General features: G+C 43.7%; 1 protein-coding gene across 1 annotated transcript in view; it reads left to right on the top strand.

Annotated features, from left to right (window-relative positions):
• The window catches only part of BFSP2 (beaded filament structural protein 2), a 63,884-nt gene that overhangs the window by 42,858 nt on the left and 3,682 nt on the right, over positions 1-17,344 (top strand). The window contains exon 5 of the mRNA XM_012451254.2: positions 12,789-12,920. Coding sequence (XP_012306677.1) covers positions 12,789-12,920 — 132 coding nt within the window. The remainder of the gene's footprint in view (positions 1-12,788; positions 12,921-17,344) is intronic.

Consider the following 17,344-nt stretch of genomic DNA (forward strand, 5'->3'; position numbering starts at 1 on the left):
CAAATATTGGAATTAAGGTAGTTTACTTGGAAGTTGGGGAGTTAAAAACCAACACAATATCAGAAGAGGAGAAGCAGAGAAGGGAACCAACAAGGAATGCGTAATCAAACCAGTTACCACTGTGGGAGACTGACGTGTAAACCAAGAAGAACTGTGAGAAGTGGTACAGAACACAGGAGAGGGGAAAGGCGAGGGAGGTGAGATGTTAATACCATCTCCCAACAGTCTCCACCATCTGCTATCAGATTGACCTTCCAAAGGCTTCAGAGAAACTCGCAGGCAAAAAGATGCAGAATCTGGCAGGGGGAACAGGAGAGCACTAAGCTATGAATGCCTAAGGGACAAAGGCGGTGCCATCAGCATCTGCTAGAACTTACCTGCCAATTCTGTTTACTTTTTCAGTCATTCAAAGCTTAATAAAATAGAGACACAAGAAAACGTATTAAGAGGTTCTGGCTAAGGTCACTGCAGTCATCGTATTCTTTCCAGCCATGGTGTTAATGAATGTCAGGAACCTCGTGGTCCAATTTTTGGAGCTTCTGAAGTTGCATGATTCAGTGATTATGGATCAGACTGGTCCACAGAATTTCTGGAGGGTCTTAAAGTCTGGCTCTTCCTTGTCTATTTGTTGTGGTTACCCAATGCAAGGTGTTCAGGGACGCTCCAGGAGCCTCAGACAACATGCCCACCATGCTCCAGACCTCCTGGTTAGTCATGTAAAATAAAACAACTTTTTTTTTTACGTTGGGCACTGCGGCATGTGCCTGTAGTCCTAGCTATTGAGGAGGCCAAGGCAGGAGGATTGCTTGCACACAAGAGTTTAAAGCAGCAGTACACTATGATCATGCCTATGAATAGCCACTGCGTTTCAGCCCGGGCAATATGGTGAGACCCCATCTCTTTTAAAAAAATCCTTTTTGTCCTCTATACTCTCACAAAATGCTTCTGACACCAAATACATAGGTTTCTTCCACTCCAAGCAGCTCTCAAACACCAACTGGGTGTCCTATAATTCAATTCAATCCTGACACTACCTACCTGGAGTTAACATCAGATCCCACAGGTTTAAGAGCTCCATCCCATAAGACTGCCCCTACTTCAGATGACAAGTCTGGCCCTCCCATACTTCTGATAAACTAACTATAAATTAGGGGTTCCCACAACCTCCTCTGCAGAGGGATAAATAGATAGTTTGCTAGAACAGCGCCCAGAACTCAGGGAAACTATTTTTGCCAGCTTATTATAAAGGATACAATTCAGGAGCAGCCAAATGGAAGAGATGCTTAAGGCAAGGCAAGTGAGAAGGGGCATGGAGCACCCAACTCCAACTTTTTGAGTCTATTATAACACTTGACTTAAAATGCAAACGTTATACAGCTGTCCAAAAATATTCTTTCTTTTACCCTTATTCTATAAGCTTTTTTTTCTATTTTCAAGAGGGTTTTTTTTAACTTTTTTAAGTTTTTTGTTAAAAACTAAGACACATACATACACATGAGCCTAGGCCTACACAGGGTCAGGATCATCAATATCACTGTCTTCTATCTCCACATCTTCTCCCACTGAAAGGTCTTCAGGGGCAGTAACATGCAGGGAGCTTTCAGCTCCTGTGACAATGCCCTCTTCTGGATTCCTCCTGAAGGACCTGCCTGAGGTTGTTTTATAGTTAACTTCATTTTCTTTTTTAATTAGTAGAAGGAAGGCCGGGCATGGTGGCTCACGCCTGTAATCCCAGCACTTTGGGAGGCCAACGCAAGTGGATCACCTGAGGTCGAGGGTTCGAGACCAGCCTGACCAACATGGAGAAACCCCGTCTCTACTAAAAATACAAAATTAGCCGGGCATGGTGGTACATGCCTGTAATCCCAGCTACTCAGGAAGCTAAGACAGGAGAATCGCCTGAACCCAGGAGGTGGAGGTTGCAGTGGACTGAGACCGTGCCATTACACTCCAGCCTGGGCAACAAGAGCAAAACTCCATCTCAAAAAAAAAATTCCTTGCAGATGTAGGATTGAGGTCCCCAACTCCTAGAGGCCACTCCTCCTCAGAGGCCATTTACAACATGGCTGCTTGCTCCTTCGGGGCCAACAGAAAAGCATTACTATTTTAAGCCTTTAATCTGATTAAGTCAGGCCCGCTTGGATACTGCTCTTTTGATCAATTCAAATTTAACTGATTTGGAACCATAATTACATGTTCAAAATCTCTTCATACTTCTCATCTAACATAATCTAATCATTGGGCGTAATACCAGAGAGCAGAGATCATGGAGGGCCATCTTAGAATTCTGCCTACCATACTGGGCCCCCCAGCGTTGAGCAGTGAACTAAAACTGTGCCCCTCTCCAAACCCCCACCATCTCACCTCCTCCGCCAGGCAAATAGCTCTGCCTTCAGCCCATCTCCTCCAGGGAAGCACAGGTCCCGTCTTTCTTGTCCAATTTCTCAGCCAGGGCACTGACACATCTTTGTTCCCTCACCCTAAGCGTCATCTGAAGTCTGCCTCCTGCAATGCAAGCTCTGTTTCGCCTTCTTAGCCTTCTTCCTGAGATGCTGCTTCCATTTAGTTTCCATTTGCCTAAAGCTGACTCCACACTCTCATTCCTAGAGGCCTCTTTTCTCCATCCTTTGCCCACTGCAACTGGATGATGTATACAATACCCAAAGGCTTAATCAATCACCAGCACAAGCTGATGATTGCCCGGATGTGAGAGAACTCAGTCTGTGTTAATGGTCCCCAGGGCCAGGAACTCCGTAACGAATGGATTGCTCCCATGCTATCTGCTCCGACAGTAAGTCTGCACTTGCCTCAGGTCAGTTTGAGGCATCTGTGGTCAGGAACTTTATCTGAGCTGTAACCATCTTGCCTTCAACAGTCAGGATGACAGACTGTGCAAACTATTAAGAATGAAGAGAAGTGAATAGATGGAAATGAATTGTGAGGTTTCTGGATGTTGATAGTCTTAGAGCCAAAAGAAACATTCAAGATCATTTAAAGCAGAGCCATCTAACAGAAATACCACAATGATGGGCATATTCTATAATCCACACAGCAATCCAGTATGGTAGCTAATGGCCACAAGGGGTTATACAGGTGCAGTGGCTCATGCCTATAGTCCCAGCATTTTGGGAGGTCAAGGTGGGCAGATCGCTTGAGCCCAGGAGTTCGAGACCAGCCTAAACGACATGGCAGAACCCTGTCTCCACAAAAATACAATAATTGGCCAGGTGTGGTGACATGTGCCTGTAGTCCCATGGGAGTGACTTGGGAAGCTGACGTGGGAGGATCACCTGAGCCTAGGAGGCCAAGGTTGCAGTGAGCTATGATTGCACCACTGCACTCTAGCCTGGACAACAGAGCAAGACTCCTTCTCAAAAATAATAAATAAGGCTGAGGAACTAACTTTTAATTATATTTAATTTTTATTTAAGTAGCTACAGATCACTAGTGACTACTCTATTGGACAGCACAGGTCTAGATTTACCCACGAGGAGAGTAGAAACCTTGAATAGCATGTCTCCATGTCATCCATACTTACAAACAATAATTTTCCCTGAAAACACAGACATTTTATACAGGCTACTCTGTCTATACCTTTTCTTTGCTTGCTTTTACCAACAAAAGTCAGTATTTTCTAAGATATATACAGCTAGATTAAAATGGGCACTGCCACTCTGACTCTAGACTACAAGATGACCTGTTGCAATATTGCCATGTTAACCACCTAGGAAAGTTCCTTTCCAAGAGAACAACAAAAGCAGGACCCCCGACAGCATCTGCAGTCTAGAGGCTCCTGTGTGCTGATGAGCTGGCTGAACTCCCTGAGGGCTCTTCAGTGAAATAAGCCATGGCTGTAGCCCAGTGTGCTCGAGGCAAACCGTGAACAGGGGATCCCTGAGCATCTTTCATATCTCTGTATCTCACAGAGAACTTCACAAAAGGGCCCCAGTTTGCTTTTATGTCTTTTTCAATTTACTTTTATTTTATTTCGACTGTATAATAGATAATACATTCACTTAGTTCAAAATTCAAAACACACAAAATTATACACAGTGAAAAGTGCTATCCAACCCATGTCCTAGCCATCATTTTTTTCTATGGGGGTCAATCAGTGTTATCCTTTTCTTATATGTCCTTTCAGAAACATTTTACACATATACAAGGAAATATATATATATTTATATATATATATATATTTTTTTACACACATAGTATTCAGAAAGAACATACTGCTTTATGGATTTATGATATTATACCACAGGGGGCAGCAAACTCTGACCCACAAGCCAAATCTGACCCACTGCCTGTTTTTGCAAATAGAGTTTTATTGGAACATGACCATCACATTCATTTACATATTGCCTATGGCTGCATTTGCACTACACTAGGAAAGTTCAATTGTTGCAACAGAGACCGTATGACCTGCTAAGCCTGAAGTGTTTACTGCCTAGCTAGTCACAGAAAAAGTTGTCAACCTCTGTTCTAGCTAACAGATGCCCCAGAATTTGTTTAGCCTGTTCCCTACTGCTGAGCACTGAGGGTGGCTTCCAGTTTTTTGCTATTACAAGAGATGAGTCACTAACATGGTATACCTCTTATAGAAACTATATGATTATTTCTATAATTTCCAATTATAGAAATGTATCTGTTAAATTAACTTATAGACATGGAATTGCTGGCCCCAAAAGTGTGTACATTGGTAATTTTGATAAATATTCCCAAATTACCTTCTACAAAAATTATAACAATTAACATTTCTGTCAGAAATATTTGAGAGTGTCCATTTCCCCGTATCTTCACCAATACTTTGTGATCTTTGCTAATACTATGGGTTAAAAATGGATTTCTCACAAATTGCTTTTGTGTGTACTAGCAGATCATATCTTTTGCCCATTTTGATTGTAGCTGTATGCTACAGTAACATATACCAGTTGGTGCGGCTACAAAGAGAATGGAGAGAATCAGAGTAGATTTTAAAAGGAAAAACAAAAAGACTGTCTCATTGAGATAGGTACTGCCTACTCTTTGCCTATTCTTTTCTCTAGTTAAGACAACACACAGACTGGGTGTGGTGGCTCACTCCTGTAATCCCAGCACTTTGGGAAGCCAAGGCAGGCAGATCACTTGAAGTCAGAAGATCAAGACCAGCCTGGCCAGCATGGTAAAACTGCATCTCTACTAAAAATACAAAAAATTAGCCTGGTATAATGGTACATGCCTGTAATCCCAGCTACTGGGGAGGCTGAGACATGAGAATCACTTGAACCTGGGAGGTGGAGGATTGCAGTGAGCCAAGACCACTCCACTGTACTCCAGCCTGGGCGACAGAGTGAGACTCTGTCTCAAAACAGCAACAACAACAAAAAAACCCACAGACATTGTAGAGGGCTCTCTCAGGCCCTTATCTCCTTATACTGTGTGTTTAAACTCACAACTGGTTAACTACCAATATCTGGGTATCTACAGTGGGGATTACCCAACATTGCAACCTCTTTCTTACATCTTCTACCAAGGAATCTCCAGTCACTCACTCATTAAAAATCCGTTTGTCAAGAACAAACCAGGTGCAAGACCCTGACTTGATGTTATGGTTCCTGAAGTCCCTGACTTCAAAGAATGCTTGTCCCAGGCTACCTGACTATGCTGATCTCAAAGCATATGTTAGATATTTTAAAATAGCTCTTTCCCATAAAAGTGTAAGGACTGGCCAGGCACAGTGGCTCATGCCTGTAATCCCAGTGCTTTGGAAGGCTGAGGCAAGAGGATCCCTTGAGGCCAGGAGTTTGCAACCAGCCTGGGCAACATAACAAGACCCCACCTCTACAAAATTTTTTTTAAAAATTAGGTGTGGAAGCAGACAACTGTAGTTCTAGCTACTCAGGAGGCTGAGGCAGGAGAATTGCTTGAACTCAGGATGTCGAGGCTGCAGTGAGCTATGATCTTATCACTGTACTCCAGCCTAGGCAACAGAGTGAGACCATGTTGACTCAAAATAAAATAATAGAAAAATTTATTTTTCTCTTTAGATTTAGACTCATTGCTGAGCCTCTTCAGCTGCTTTTATCAAGAGGATAGGCTTACTTATTACCAAAAGGGCAGCAAAGTTACAAAGCCATTGGCTCCTCTGTGTTTCGTTTGGCAGCTTCAATAGAGGCTGGGAATTGGTCCTACACTCAAAATGCAGCAGCTCCAACAGTCAGGCAGTTACTGTGTAAACTCCCAGAGAAACTTGTCGTAGCCTCGCCAGGCCAGCTCCTCTGCCAGTGTTGAAGTTTCATTGAGTGAGGTGTGTACTTCTTTTTAATCCTCACTAAGGAGGGTCCATGTCGTTAGTGCAGACTGGATGGCATCCAGTCTTCTCCCAAATAAATCCTACATCTGGCTGAGGAAGGTCAGGAGTGTGTGCTGCCTGTCAAAAGCTATCCTTAGCTAAATAACATATGACACCATGTAACTGTAAAATGACTTACAACTGTTATAATAACGATAGCTGATCCTCTTAATGAAAAGGAGATTTGATCTCATTCTGTTCCTGGTAGATCCTCCTCTTCTTCCCTAGTCCCTAGCATGTGCCTGGCCCACACTGTAGACCTTCAATAAATATTGTTGAGCACATTCCAGGTGTAAAAAGCTATGTTAGGTCCCCAAAGGGGGCAGAGGGGTAAGAAGTTGTTCTGTACACAAGGTACCCACAGTCCAGTGTGGATGTTGGCTGGTGTACTGGTAGAAGGCAAGAAATTGTGTGGAAAGGGGCTAGATGCAGTGGCTCACATCTGTAATCCCAGCACTTTGGGAGGCTGAGGAGGGCAGATCATGAGGTCAGGAGTTCAAGACCATCCTGCCCCAGCATGGTGAAACCCCGTCTCTACTAAAAATACAAACATTAGCCAGCCATGGTGGCACATGCCTGTGGTCCCAGCTACTCAAGAGGCTGAGGCAGGAGAATTTCTTGAACCCAGGAGGTGGGGGTTGCAATGAGCCAAGATCGTGCCACTGCACTCCAGCCTGGGCAAGAGAGCAAGACTCTGTCTCAAAAAAAAAAAAAAAAAAGCAAGAAAAGAAAGAAAAAAGAAATGGGTAGAAAGGCTACTCTTCTACAAGGCGGAGTGAAATATGATATGAAAGCAGAGCCAGCCAGGCTTTTATGGAGCACCTACCAAGGGTTCTAAACACCCAACAGGTATGTTATCATTTAATCTTCCTAACATGAGATAGATATTATGATTTATCATTTTATAGAGGAGGAAACTGAAGCACAGGGAGGTTAGGTAGTTTGCCCAAAATCACCTACTGAGAAAGTGGCAGAGCTGGGATTCAAATTACACATTCTGGCTCTAGAATCAACATTCTTAACTGCTAGTTTGAAATGGACAGACCACATGAATGGGGGGACCTTGACTGGGTTTTTTAAAAAAGAGTTTTTTGTGGAAACGGGGTCTCACTATGTTGCCCAGGCTGGTCTTGAACTACTGGTCTCAAGCGATCCTCCTGCTTTGGCCTCCCAAAGTGCTTGGATTACAGCTATGAGCCACCACGCCCAGATGATTTATTTTAGTTATTAAGAATAAATAAGTGACATCTTGTAGAATGTGAGGTTGGAGAAGCCTTTGTCCTGAGGGGCTAAAAGTTATGCCAGACTTCTGTTGGGAGCTTTTCAAACCAAGGGTCTGTGCCCTCCTTGTAGGATTCTCTATGAAACAAGATAGGGAACCGCTGTGTTCCCATGGGACCATTGTTTGCCTTTCTCCATGACTGTGAACAAGACCATGAGATTAGCATGATCTCATGAAACCTGAAAAGTGCTGAAGAGTCGAGGCAGGTAGCTATATTCTGTGGTAGAACAATGCTCATGTAAAGCAGTTGATCACCAGTTGCAGAAACCAGAGAGCTCAAGTGACTTGCTCAAACCTGCACAGCAACTGCTCAGCAAAAGGCAGAAGACACGTGAGGCAGACAGCTCATCCGGATACATGATCTGCTGAGAATGCACTCACAATTTCAAAGACCAGGAAGTATCATCATTCTCTCTCCACACTCTCCCTCCTCCTAAACACTCACCTTCCCCTCATACTGCAAGGTAGCAATTCTCTCAGTTCTGGGTCATTGCCAAGGGTGTTTTTAGAAATGGCCATGCGAATCACCAAAGTGGGTCAGGCTTGGACTTGGAGATGGTTCTTTACCTCTTTCCCAGTCCTCATTTGCATCTTCAAGAGTCAGGCCCTCAAATACTTAATTATGACTTAATCAGAACACACTGCTTTTCTCCTCTTACATCCTTCATGTGCAACAAGCTAAATGAATTTGAAATTTTTGAAATTGGAAAATCTTTATGTTTCAAAATGCCAGTGTCTCCTGCCCCAGAAGTAACTGCACTCCTACGCAGCTGGAGTACAAACATGGGCAGCTCAGCTCCTGCACAGTTTAAAAGCCTAGGGATCAACACATTTGAATTTCATCACACACCTGCACTGGGCGACAAAACACAGTCCTACCTTCCTATCCGCAGGGGCTAGATCACACACCTGCTATGAGAAGAAATCTGGAGGCACTGGGTTGAAATGGAAACAGAAATAGAGTTACAATAACCAGAAAGCATAAATCTAAAAAGCCATTGGATAAAAATGCATAATACTTTTAGGTAAGTTACTTTTAGTAGTGGTTACTTTAGGCAGTTGAGTGGGAAGTATCTCTTGTGGTAAGATGATTTGAGAAGAAACACAGTGACACTGAAACTTGTAGTGATCAAATTACTTTCTTTTTCTCTTTCAATCTTAAACTAGAAGAAAGCCTTTGTTGGGTGCTGGAAGGTTTTTAATACCTCTACTGTATTTGTTAATCTCCCCTTTCCACAAAGAGAAAGCAGGCCTCAGGACTTGGCGCTTGGCCAGCAATGATAGCTGGAATTTAATAATAGTGGTTTGTTATAACTTTATTAATTTTTTAGTTATCTTCTATCCACTGCAAGGGATACTGTTTTATTAGCTTCTGTAGTGATCTAGAACTTTGCTTCCACGGACAAGGCGTCACCTGGGAGTGCAGCTTTCTGAGCCGCACTCAGGATCTCCTGCATGAAGGCCTTTTCACAAGATGCTCAGGTGATGCCGATGCACATTCAACCTACAGTTTCCGTGTTAAACTAACCTACAGTTTACAGATAACCAACCTACGGTTTCCATTTTAAGCACATTTATTTGTAAAGAAAGAGTGAATTGGTTTAAATAAAAATAGCATGAATGACTATTAAGATGGTGTGAAAAACCATGTCGGTGGTCCAAGAACATTTGAGAAACACTTAGATACAGTATCTTTGCAAACGAAACTAAGACATGGTGTTTCGGCCTGGAGACCAGTAAGTAACATGGAAGCCACCTGCTGGGTTGAAAGGGGACAAATCACACGAGGGACTGTGGCTACAGCCTTGGCCAGCAGCTTTACACTAGACCTCCCCACCAAGGCTTTGAAACTTGTCCTCCATGCCTTCCCTGGCTCTTCCCCATGGAGTGATGGCAAATGTTTCATAACTGCTTTCTGGGGAAAATGTTTGTATATGTATATATGTGCCAATCAAATTCACAGTACTGCTTACGAGTAATGTAACAATTTCTGTTGAATTTATGTGTATTATTTTTGAAATACAAATTTTAAGACAAAATACTTTGCCATTTCAATTACACCTATAACTTCAGTATGACTTATTTCTTGGAAAATTCACCAACCATTTTTCATAATTCTATCATCAACAATAGTATCACAAAATCAGACTACAAAAATGCTTGATTACTAATTTCTGATTGAGCAGAAAGTCACGTTATTTGTTACCAGTGGCAAATCTGTAGGGGGTCTGTAGCAACCTCAATTCTTGCCTCTTCAGAAGAAATAATTCTACTAAGGGGCATAAGGCAGAAGAAGAGACTGCAGCAAGTTTTAGAGCAGGAGTGAAAGTGTATTTAAAAACTCTAGAGCAGAAACAAAAGGAAGGAAATACACTTGGAAGAGGGCCAGTCAGGCAACTTGAAAGACAAGGGCGTGGTTTGACCTTTTGACTTGGGGTGTTATATGTTGGCATGCTTCTGGGATCCTTCTCCCATGATTCCTCCCTTGGGGTGGGCTGTCCGCATGCCCGGTGCCCTGCTGGAGCACGCGCAGTGTGCTTACTGGAATTGTACGCATGTTCATTTGAGGCATTCTTCCCTTCCCAGTTGAACATCCCTAGGAGGTCACATACCACTTTAACTCTGCCATATTGCCTCTTAGTTTGCATGCTTGAGCTCACTTGACCAACTCCTGAGATCTTATCGGGAAGCTGCTGATCACCAGTTTCAGGCTTTTTCTGTCTTTAGGGAGACTGGTTTTCCCTGCCAGCTGTGACCAGTTATTTTAGAGAGACAGTTAACAACCGCCTGACCATCACCTGATGGTCGCCTGGCATTCTTGGTTGGTCGTGGGGCGTGCCTCTCCTGCCCTGTTCATGTCTGACTAGCTACTTATTAGCTACCTACATTGTTACAGTTAACTGTAACAATATAATTTAATTTCTAATGATGGCTGTATTTTAGCAGTCAGCTTACAAAATTCCTGAAAATTTAAAAATCAGCTCCTGTGAGCTGTTAGGAGCCAGTTCTAGCTCAGTGCTGCTCCCGGCCACCCTCTGTAGCTACAGTGCCTGACTGCACTTGTCTTCCAGGATGCCCCGCCTCCTGCCTCCTACTCCCCTACACAGTCCATCTGGCCAGGACCCCAATCCCAAAGAGGGGAGAAAAACTGGGGTACTGATCGTAAGAACTTGGAAGGTAAGGAGTCTATTTCGAAATGATCCACCTCAGTTTGGGGGATGTTACCTCCAATTTTAGGGATCTTAAATTGATAGATTGGTAGAGGTGACAGTAATAAATACTAGTTAAGATTACATCTCTGGGTCTGCTTCTGGGCTTGAATCCTATTTCTGTCCCTCACTGGCCATATGATCTTGAGCAAATAACTCAATCTTCCTGTGCCTCAGTTTGCTATGAGGATAATATTGGCATCTCCTTCATAGGGTTGTAAAGATTAAATGAGATAATGGATTAAAACTGTTAGCATGATGCTTGGCACAGAATAAGTGCCTAATGCATATTAGTTATTAGTAGTAGTATTTAACTATTACTATTTAACTGTTACTAAATATTTAACTATTCGTAGTAGCATTTATTATCATTTTATTATTTATTAAATAACAAAAGTTATTTGTTGGCTACTATTACTTTTTACATATAGAAAATATATACAGTCAGTGTTTTCATGCTTTTGAGGTTGTAAAGGTTTCAGCATGCTTCATCCACAGGAAGGAGTCATTATATGATTACGAGTATCATTCTCCATTCATTATTGTCTGTGTTCCATGGGCAGAAACTGAACGATGGCCTAGGGACACAAGCCGTTGGCTAACCAGAGCTGGGCCCTAGGCTTCTGTTCTCCTTCAGCTGCTCCAAAGCCTTTAATGGTCATTATTTGGACTCCGTAAAAACTTCGAACTGTAAGAATTGGAGGTGCTACTACTGAGCTACGAGCTTCTTGACTTGGGGTTTGTGTGTGTGTGTGTGTGTGTGTGTGTGTGTGTGTGTTTTTGAGATGGAGTCTCACTCTGTCACCCAGGCTGGAGTGCAGTGGCGCAATCTCAGCTCACTACAACCTCTGCCTCCTGGGTTCAAGAATTCTCCTGTCTCAGCCTCCTGGGTAGCTGGGACTACAGGCTCATGCCACCACTCCTGGCTAATTTTTGTATTTTCAGTAGAGACAGGTTTTCACCATGTTAGTCAGACTGGTCTTGAACTTCTGACCTTAGGTGATCCACCCACCTCAGCCTCCCAAAATGCTGGGATTACAGGCATGAGCCACTGCACCCAGCCTTGAGTTGGGGTTTCTTAGCCAGTCCATTAGATTGGACTATCTTTGGATTATTCTATAAATAGATAGTCATATATGGTAAAAATGGTAATTCCAGAAAGCTGTAACCTAGGAAAGGAGTTTTTTCCCTCCTACATTCTTGGCTAGGAGACATTCCATCAGACTGCATTGAAGAAAATGGGGATGATCTCTCATTTTTCATCTTTTCCCCAGAAAAGAGGAGTAACAATGACCTGCTCCCCTGAATATATGGGGAGAGATCAGACCCTGTCCATCTTGCTCTGGGGAGAAGGTTAAAAACACAGAGCTTCCTGCCAGGTGCGGTGGCTCATACCTGTAACCCCAGCACTTTGGGAGGCCAAGGCGGTTGGATCACCTGAGGTCAGGAGTTCGAGACCAGCCTGACCAACATGGAGAAACTCTGTCTCTACTAAAATTACAAAATTAACTGGGCATGGTGGCATATGCTGGTAATCCCAGCTACTTGGAAGGCTGAGTCAGGAGAATCATTTGAACCAGGAGGCAGAGGTTGCGGTGAGCCAAGATTGCACCATCGCACTCCAGCCTGAGCAACAAGAGCAAAACTCCATCTCAAAAAAAAAAAAAATAGCCAGGCATGGTGGCAGGCACCTGTAATCCCAGCAACTGGGGAGGCTGAGGCAGGAGAATCATTTGAACCAGGAGGTAGAGGTTGCAGTGAGTTGAGATCATGCCACTGTACTCCAGCCTGGGTTATAGAGCAAGATCTCCATCTCAGAAAAAAAAAAAAAAAAAATAGACGTTTCCATGTGACAGCTGTGTTTCCTCTGGTTAGAGGCAGTGAGTGGTGATTAGAAAGCCTGGAAAGGAAGGATAGGCTCAGCTCCTGATCATCTCTGCTCATACTGAGACCTGATTCTCCACAGCAACAGGCGGAGGTGACCCACATGTCCCAGACCCAGGAGGAGAAGCTGGCAGCTGCCCTCAGGGTGGAGTTACACAACACTTCGTGCCAAGTCCAGAGCCTCCAGGCTGAGACAGAATCTTTACGTGCCCTGGTAAGTGGGCCAAGGAAAGGCCTGGGGTCCCTATGCTAATTTTAACTCTCTACTGTCAAATTCAAGTATTATGGATCATAGTTTGCAAGGGATTCCCATCTCACAGCATATGAGTTTTGAGGCCTGAAACATCTTCTGACTCCCAGGATCATCAGATACTGAATCACAGCAAGTGCAATAGACACTGTAGTGCCCCATGGAAATATCTCTTACCAGGCTGCTGCTGTGAATGTGGCTGCTAACACCTGCAGCTGCCCCTTTTCAGCTGCCCCATTGCTCCTGAGACCTGCCCTTACCCACACTGAGGACACCTGGCCCAGAAGATTAGGCCCTGGCTCCCAGCTCTCGGCCAATGACTGAGAGGGGGCTTTAAAAGCCCAGCCCCCTTCCTTCAAAGTGAAGCTAGCTCCATGCTGTAGAGCTCTCCATGGGACCAGGCTGTGGCCAGATTCCAGAGACCACATTCTTGCTTAGTGCCTTCCTCTGCCTTATCCTGCTTTCCTCACTCCCCCTTTTCCTGAGATTACTCCTTAATGATTACAAGTTCCAGGATCCCCATCTCAGGCTCTGCTTCTAGAGAACCCAACCTGAGACATCTAGTAAGCTCTCAGACTCACTGTGATTTGCAAGCATGTCTCTTTCATCACTAATTATTATTGATTAAAATAATCAATCAAATGTATTAATAATGAAGCAGTCCACCCTCTGATCTCTGGGATGGATGGAAGTTCTATTTGGGTGTTAAACACAGCTCTTCTTAGACATCCCCGCCAGGAGGTCATTTGCACTGTTCTAACTACAGCTTTGTTGGTGCGGATCAAAGGGTTGTCCATGTAATCCTTGTGCAGCTGAAATGGTCTGAAGTCAATGAAGTGCATGATAGGATGTAGGTCAGTACAAGCATGTATAAGAAAAGGATCAGAGGATCTGAGGGAAGGAAAATGAAGAGTAATAGCGTCAGAAGGTCTCAGTTCCTCCATTTATCCCTTGGGTAAATAAGCAAATCCCTGAACCACAGTTTCCTCTTCTGCAAAATGGGTGTAACAGCCACAGTCCAGCCCACTTCTCAGGGTTTCTAGGAGGATCCAATGTATAGATGCACATGAGCACACTCTTCTTACTGTTAGCACTACTTTGAGAACTTGCTATGTTCCTGGAACTGTACCAAGTGCTTTGGGGACATAAAACTAATTAGATATGGTCCCGGCCTCCAAGGAGCTAATGCAGCTTCAGTGGAGGAGCTGATATAAACATGAGGAGGTGGCAGGTGGGAGAGATCACCCCTGCTGTGGGAGTCAGGATATAGACTTCGTGGTGGATGCTCTACTCACTCACTAGCTCTGTGAATGAGCAGAGCTTTCATTTTCCCACTTATAAAGTGAGGACCTATTTTGGCTATTATATCTAGTTACTGTCTTAGTGGCTTAACACAACAGAGAATCATTTGTTCTCTCATTCTGTGATTTAGGCAGAGTTCAGCAGGGATAACTCTTCTCTGTCTCATGTGGTCTCTGCTAGGGCAAGAACACCCAAAAATCGCTTCTTCACTTAACGTGCCTGGTGACTCAGTTATGCATCTCTTTTTCTCTCTCCCTGTGACCGCTCCGTGTAGCTAGCTTGGACCTCCTCATATCATGACAGCCTGACATACTCAAACTCCTGATATGGCACCTGAGTGAGCACAGAAGCTACCAGGCCTCTTCACACTGGGGCTTGAAAGTCTCTGAACATCCCTTATACCACATTCTAGTGGTCAAAGCAGTCACAAGACTATCCTAGATTCAACAGGGAGAGAAATTAACTTAACCTCTTGATGGGACAATGGCAAGGTCACGTTGAGAAAGCAATTGTGGAGTGAAGATAATTGCAGCTGCCAGTGGAAGTGTGATCCACCTTAGGATCATAATAGAATCTACCTCATAACGTCAATGAAATGATTAATCAGATAACGTATGTCAAGCCCTTAGCACAGTGCCTGGTGCTTAGTGAGCAGTCAATAAATGCCATCTGTTATTAACTATCATAAAATTGCTATAATAACAACTAGTATACTAACTCCAAGTTGGCACCACCAGCCACCTGGTCACCTGGTCACCTCACTTAAACCCACTGTCCTAACTATTGGGGAAAAAAATGGAAAAAGAATTTACACCCTCAACCAGAAAACTTCAGAGTAGTGGCATTCTGGTTATGCCCGTGGCCCAGAACAGGCTGCTCAGTTCCCTGCTGGTTCTGGTACCTTATCATTCTGGTCACAAGGCCTTGCAGCCAAGGTGAGGAGCACAGATTGGGACAAAATAGGTAACAAACTCTCACACAGTTTTTAAATACAGAAAATTCATCCAGCCATCCCCATTATTCTCCGTCAATGCAACCTGTGCACTCACAAGGACCCCGCAGCTTATATAAGCTTCAGACAACCGAGCTGGAGAGACTTTTGATCCCCTCTGCCAATAAGGCACTATTTGCATTGGAAGGTAGGCACAAATAATGGTGCTTGAGGCCTGCTGAACTTAAATCAGGAATGGAATTCAAGGTAAGAAGTTACATAAAGTCACTATCTTACTTTCTGGAGGGTTTTGCAATTTAAGAAAGTCCCTTCAAATCTCCAGAGAAATTGGCAGGATAAGTGTGCTTCTGTGATTTCAATTTGTTTGCTGGTACTATCTGTGTGGCTGAGTGAGCTAGCATACTGCCTGCAACAGTAACCTGATCACAGTCACTCAAGCTCAAGCATTTCTGGGAGAACCAGGCATCCTCTCTTTCTGCCAGAATGTCAGGGACTTACGTGGAGAAGCTGGATTTGGACTTTAAGGGTGGGATGGAAGACACATAGAACCTTTGGCTGGGGTTCCCATGAATGCCTTGTTGGCAGTGAGTCCTAAGTCACCAAAGAAAAACCTCAGGCCACATGAAGAACTCATGTAGAAGATGGAGCAAAAATTATAGACAGATGATCCAACATGATTCTGTGAAGGGCATTCCCAAATCACAGATGTTGCAAATCCAATGTCAACAACAAGTAGCCACAAATGAAGTACTTTCATGTATAAACAAAGATGGAAAACCCAGGGAGGTTGGAACAAATGATGCTCAAAGTCGTTTCTGCATCCTCACTGCTATAGAAAGGTTTTCGAATTCCATTAGTTAAATAATAACCCTAGACCAGATACTGATCTAGATTTATTTTCTAGAAATCTATTTTGCCTCTTATAAATATGCCTCAGATAGATGAGAATCTGACTCAACATTCTCATATCCTTTGGAATTAAGAAGATTTAAATAAGGTAATATGGTGATCCCTGCTAATAGCAGTCATGATTCAAGACAATGTCGTGACAAAGAATTTCCTGTTTCATCCACAGTGGTCGTAAGGGTGTAAAAAAATCTCCTCCTGGAGGGCAGGGTACAGAATCTTGTTTCTTTAAAATTCAATTCAATCCAATTTCGAAAGTTATTTGTTTTTTCTGTGTCATACTAAAAAGCCAGATGCTAAATTATAAGTCAACCATAACTAAAACTATTAGAAAATGCTAAATACAGATAGTTTTTTAAAGGGATTTATTGAACAGCTCTGTAGTTTTCAGGACGTGGTACATGGGAAGATGAGAAGAAGGAAGTTTCTGGTCTAACGGGGAGGCATAGGTAGGACAATAAGTGCAACCATAATACGAGTGGTATCATCCAGGGCAACCTACACATACCAAGAACCTGTTTGGTGCCAGGCCCTGACTTGTGTGCTGGGACTACAGAGACTTGGTTTCCAAGACTCACCATCTGGTGGAAGAGACGTGCTCATAAGTCCACTGTGATAAATTTAAGAGCATGCCTGTGCTTGGGGAGCCGTGGAAATACAGAGGGTCTCCTAACCCAGCTTGGTGACGGTAGAGGCAGAGGAGTTTCAAGGAAGGCTTCCTGGGGCAGGTGACCTCTGAGCTGGGACTTGGGGATGAGTAGGATTAAGTCAAGTGAGGATGCTGGAAGGAATGGAGGAGCATGGTTTAGGTGGAGGAAACAACACCGACTCATTAAACTCCAAGACTGGAAGTGTTGATGCTGCCGTAGGGTGAGGAATGAAGATGGAAAGATACTGGGCAGTTGTGTGTGCCATATCAGGGACCCTGGGGAGCCATCAGTGAAGTTTAAGCAGAGGAGATACAGGCCCAGATTTGGGCTTTGGACAGAGCACCGTGGCTATTTGTATGGGGAACTCAGGAAGAGGAGGAACTAGAGGTGGAGAGATAAGCTAAGAGGCCACTGAGGGTACCACAGGTGAGAGGTGACAAGCTTCCAATCCCAGGCCATGGTGGCTGGAGAATGTGAAAACTTCTCAAGCGATACAATAAGCAGGATTCAGAATATACAGGAGGCCATGATGATTGCATTTGGAAGGAAGGAAAGGAAGGAAAGCAGGAACACATCTT

Source organism: Aotus nancymaae, unplaced genomic scaffold, assembly GCF_030222135.1.
Source record: "Aotus nancymaae isolate 86718 unplaced genomic scaffold, 86718_ANA_hifiasm-v0.15.2.pri h1tg000019l, whole genome shotgun sequence".
Classification (NCBI taxonomy): Eukaryota; Metazoa; Chordata; class Mammalia; order Primates; family Aotidae; genus Aotus; species Aotus nancymaae.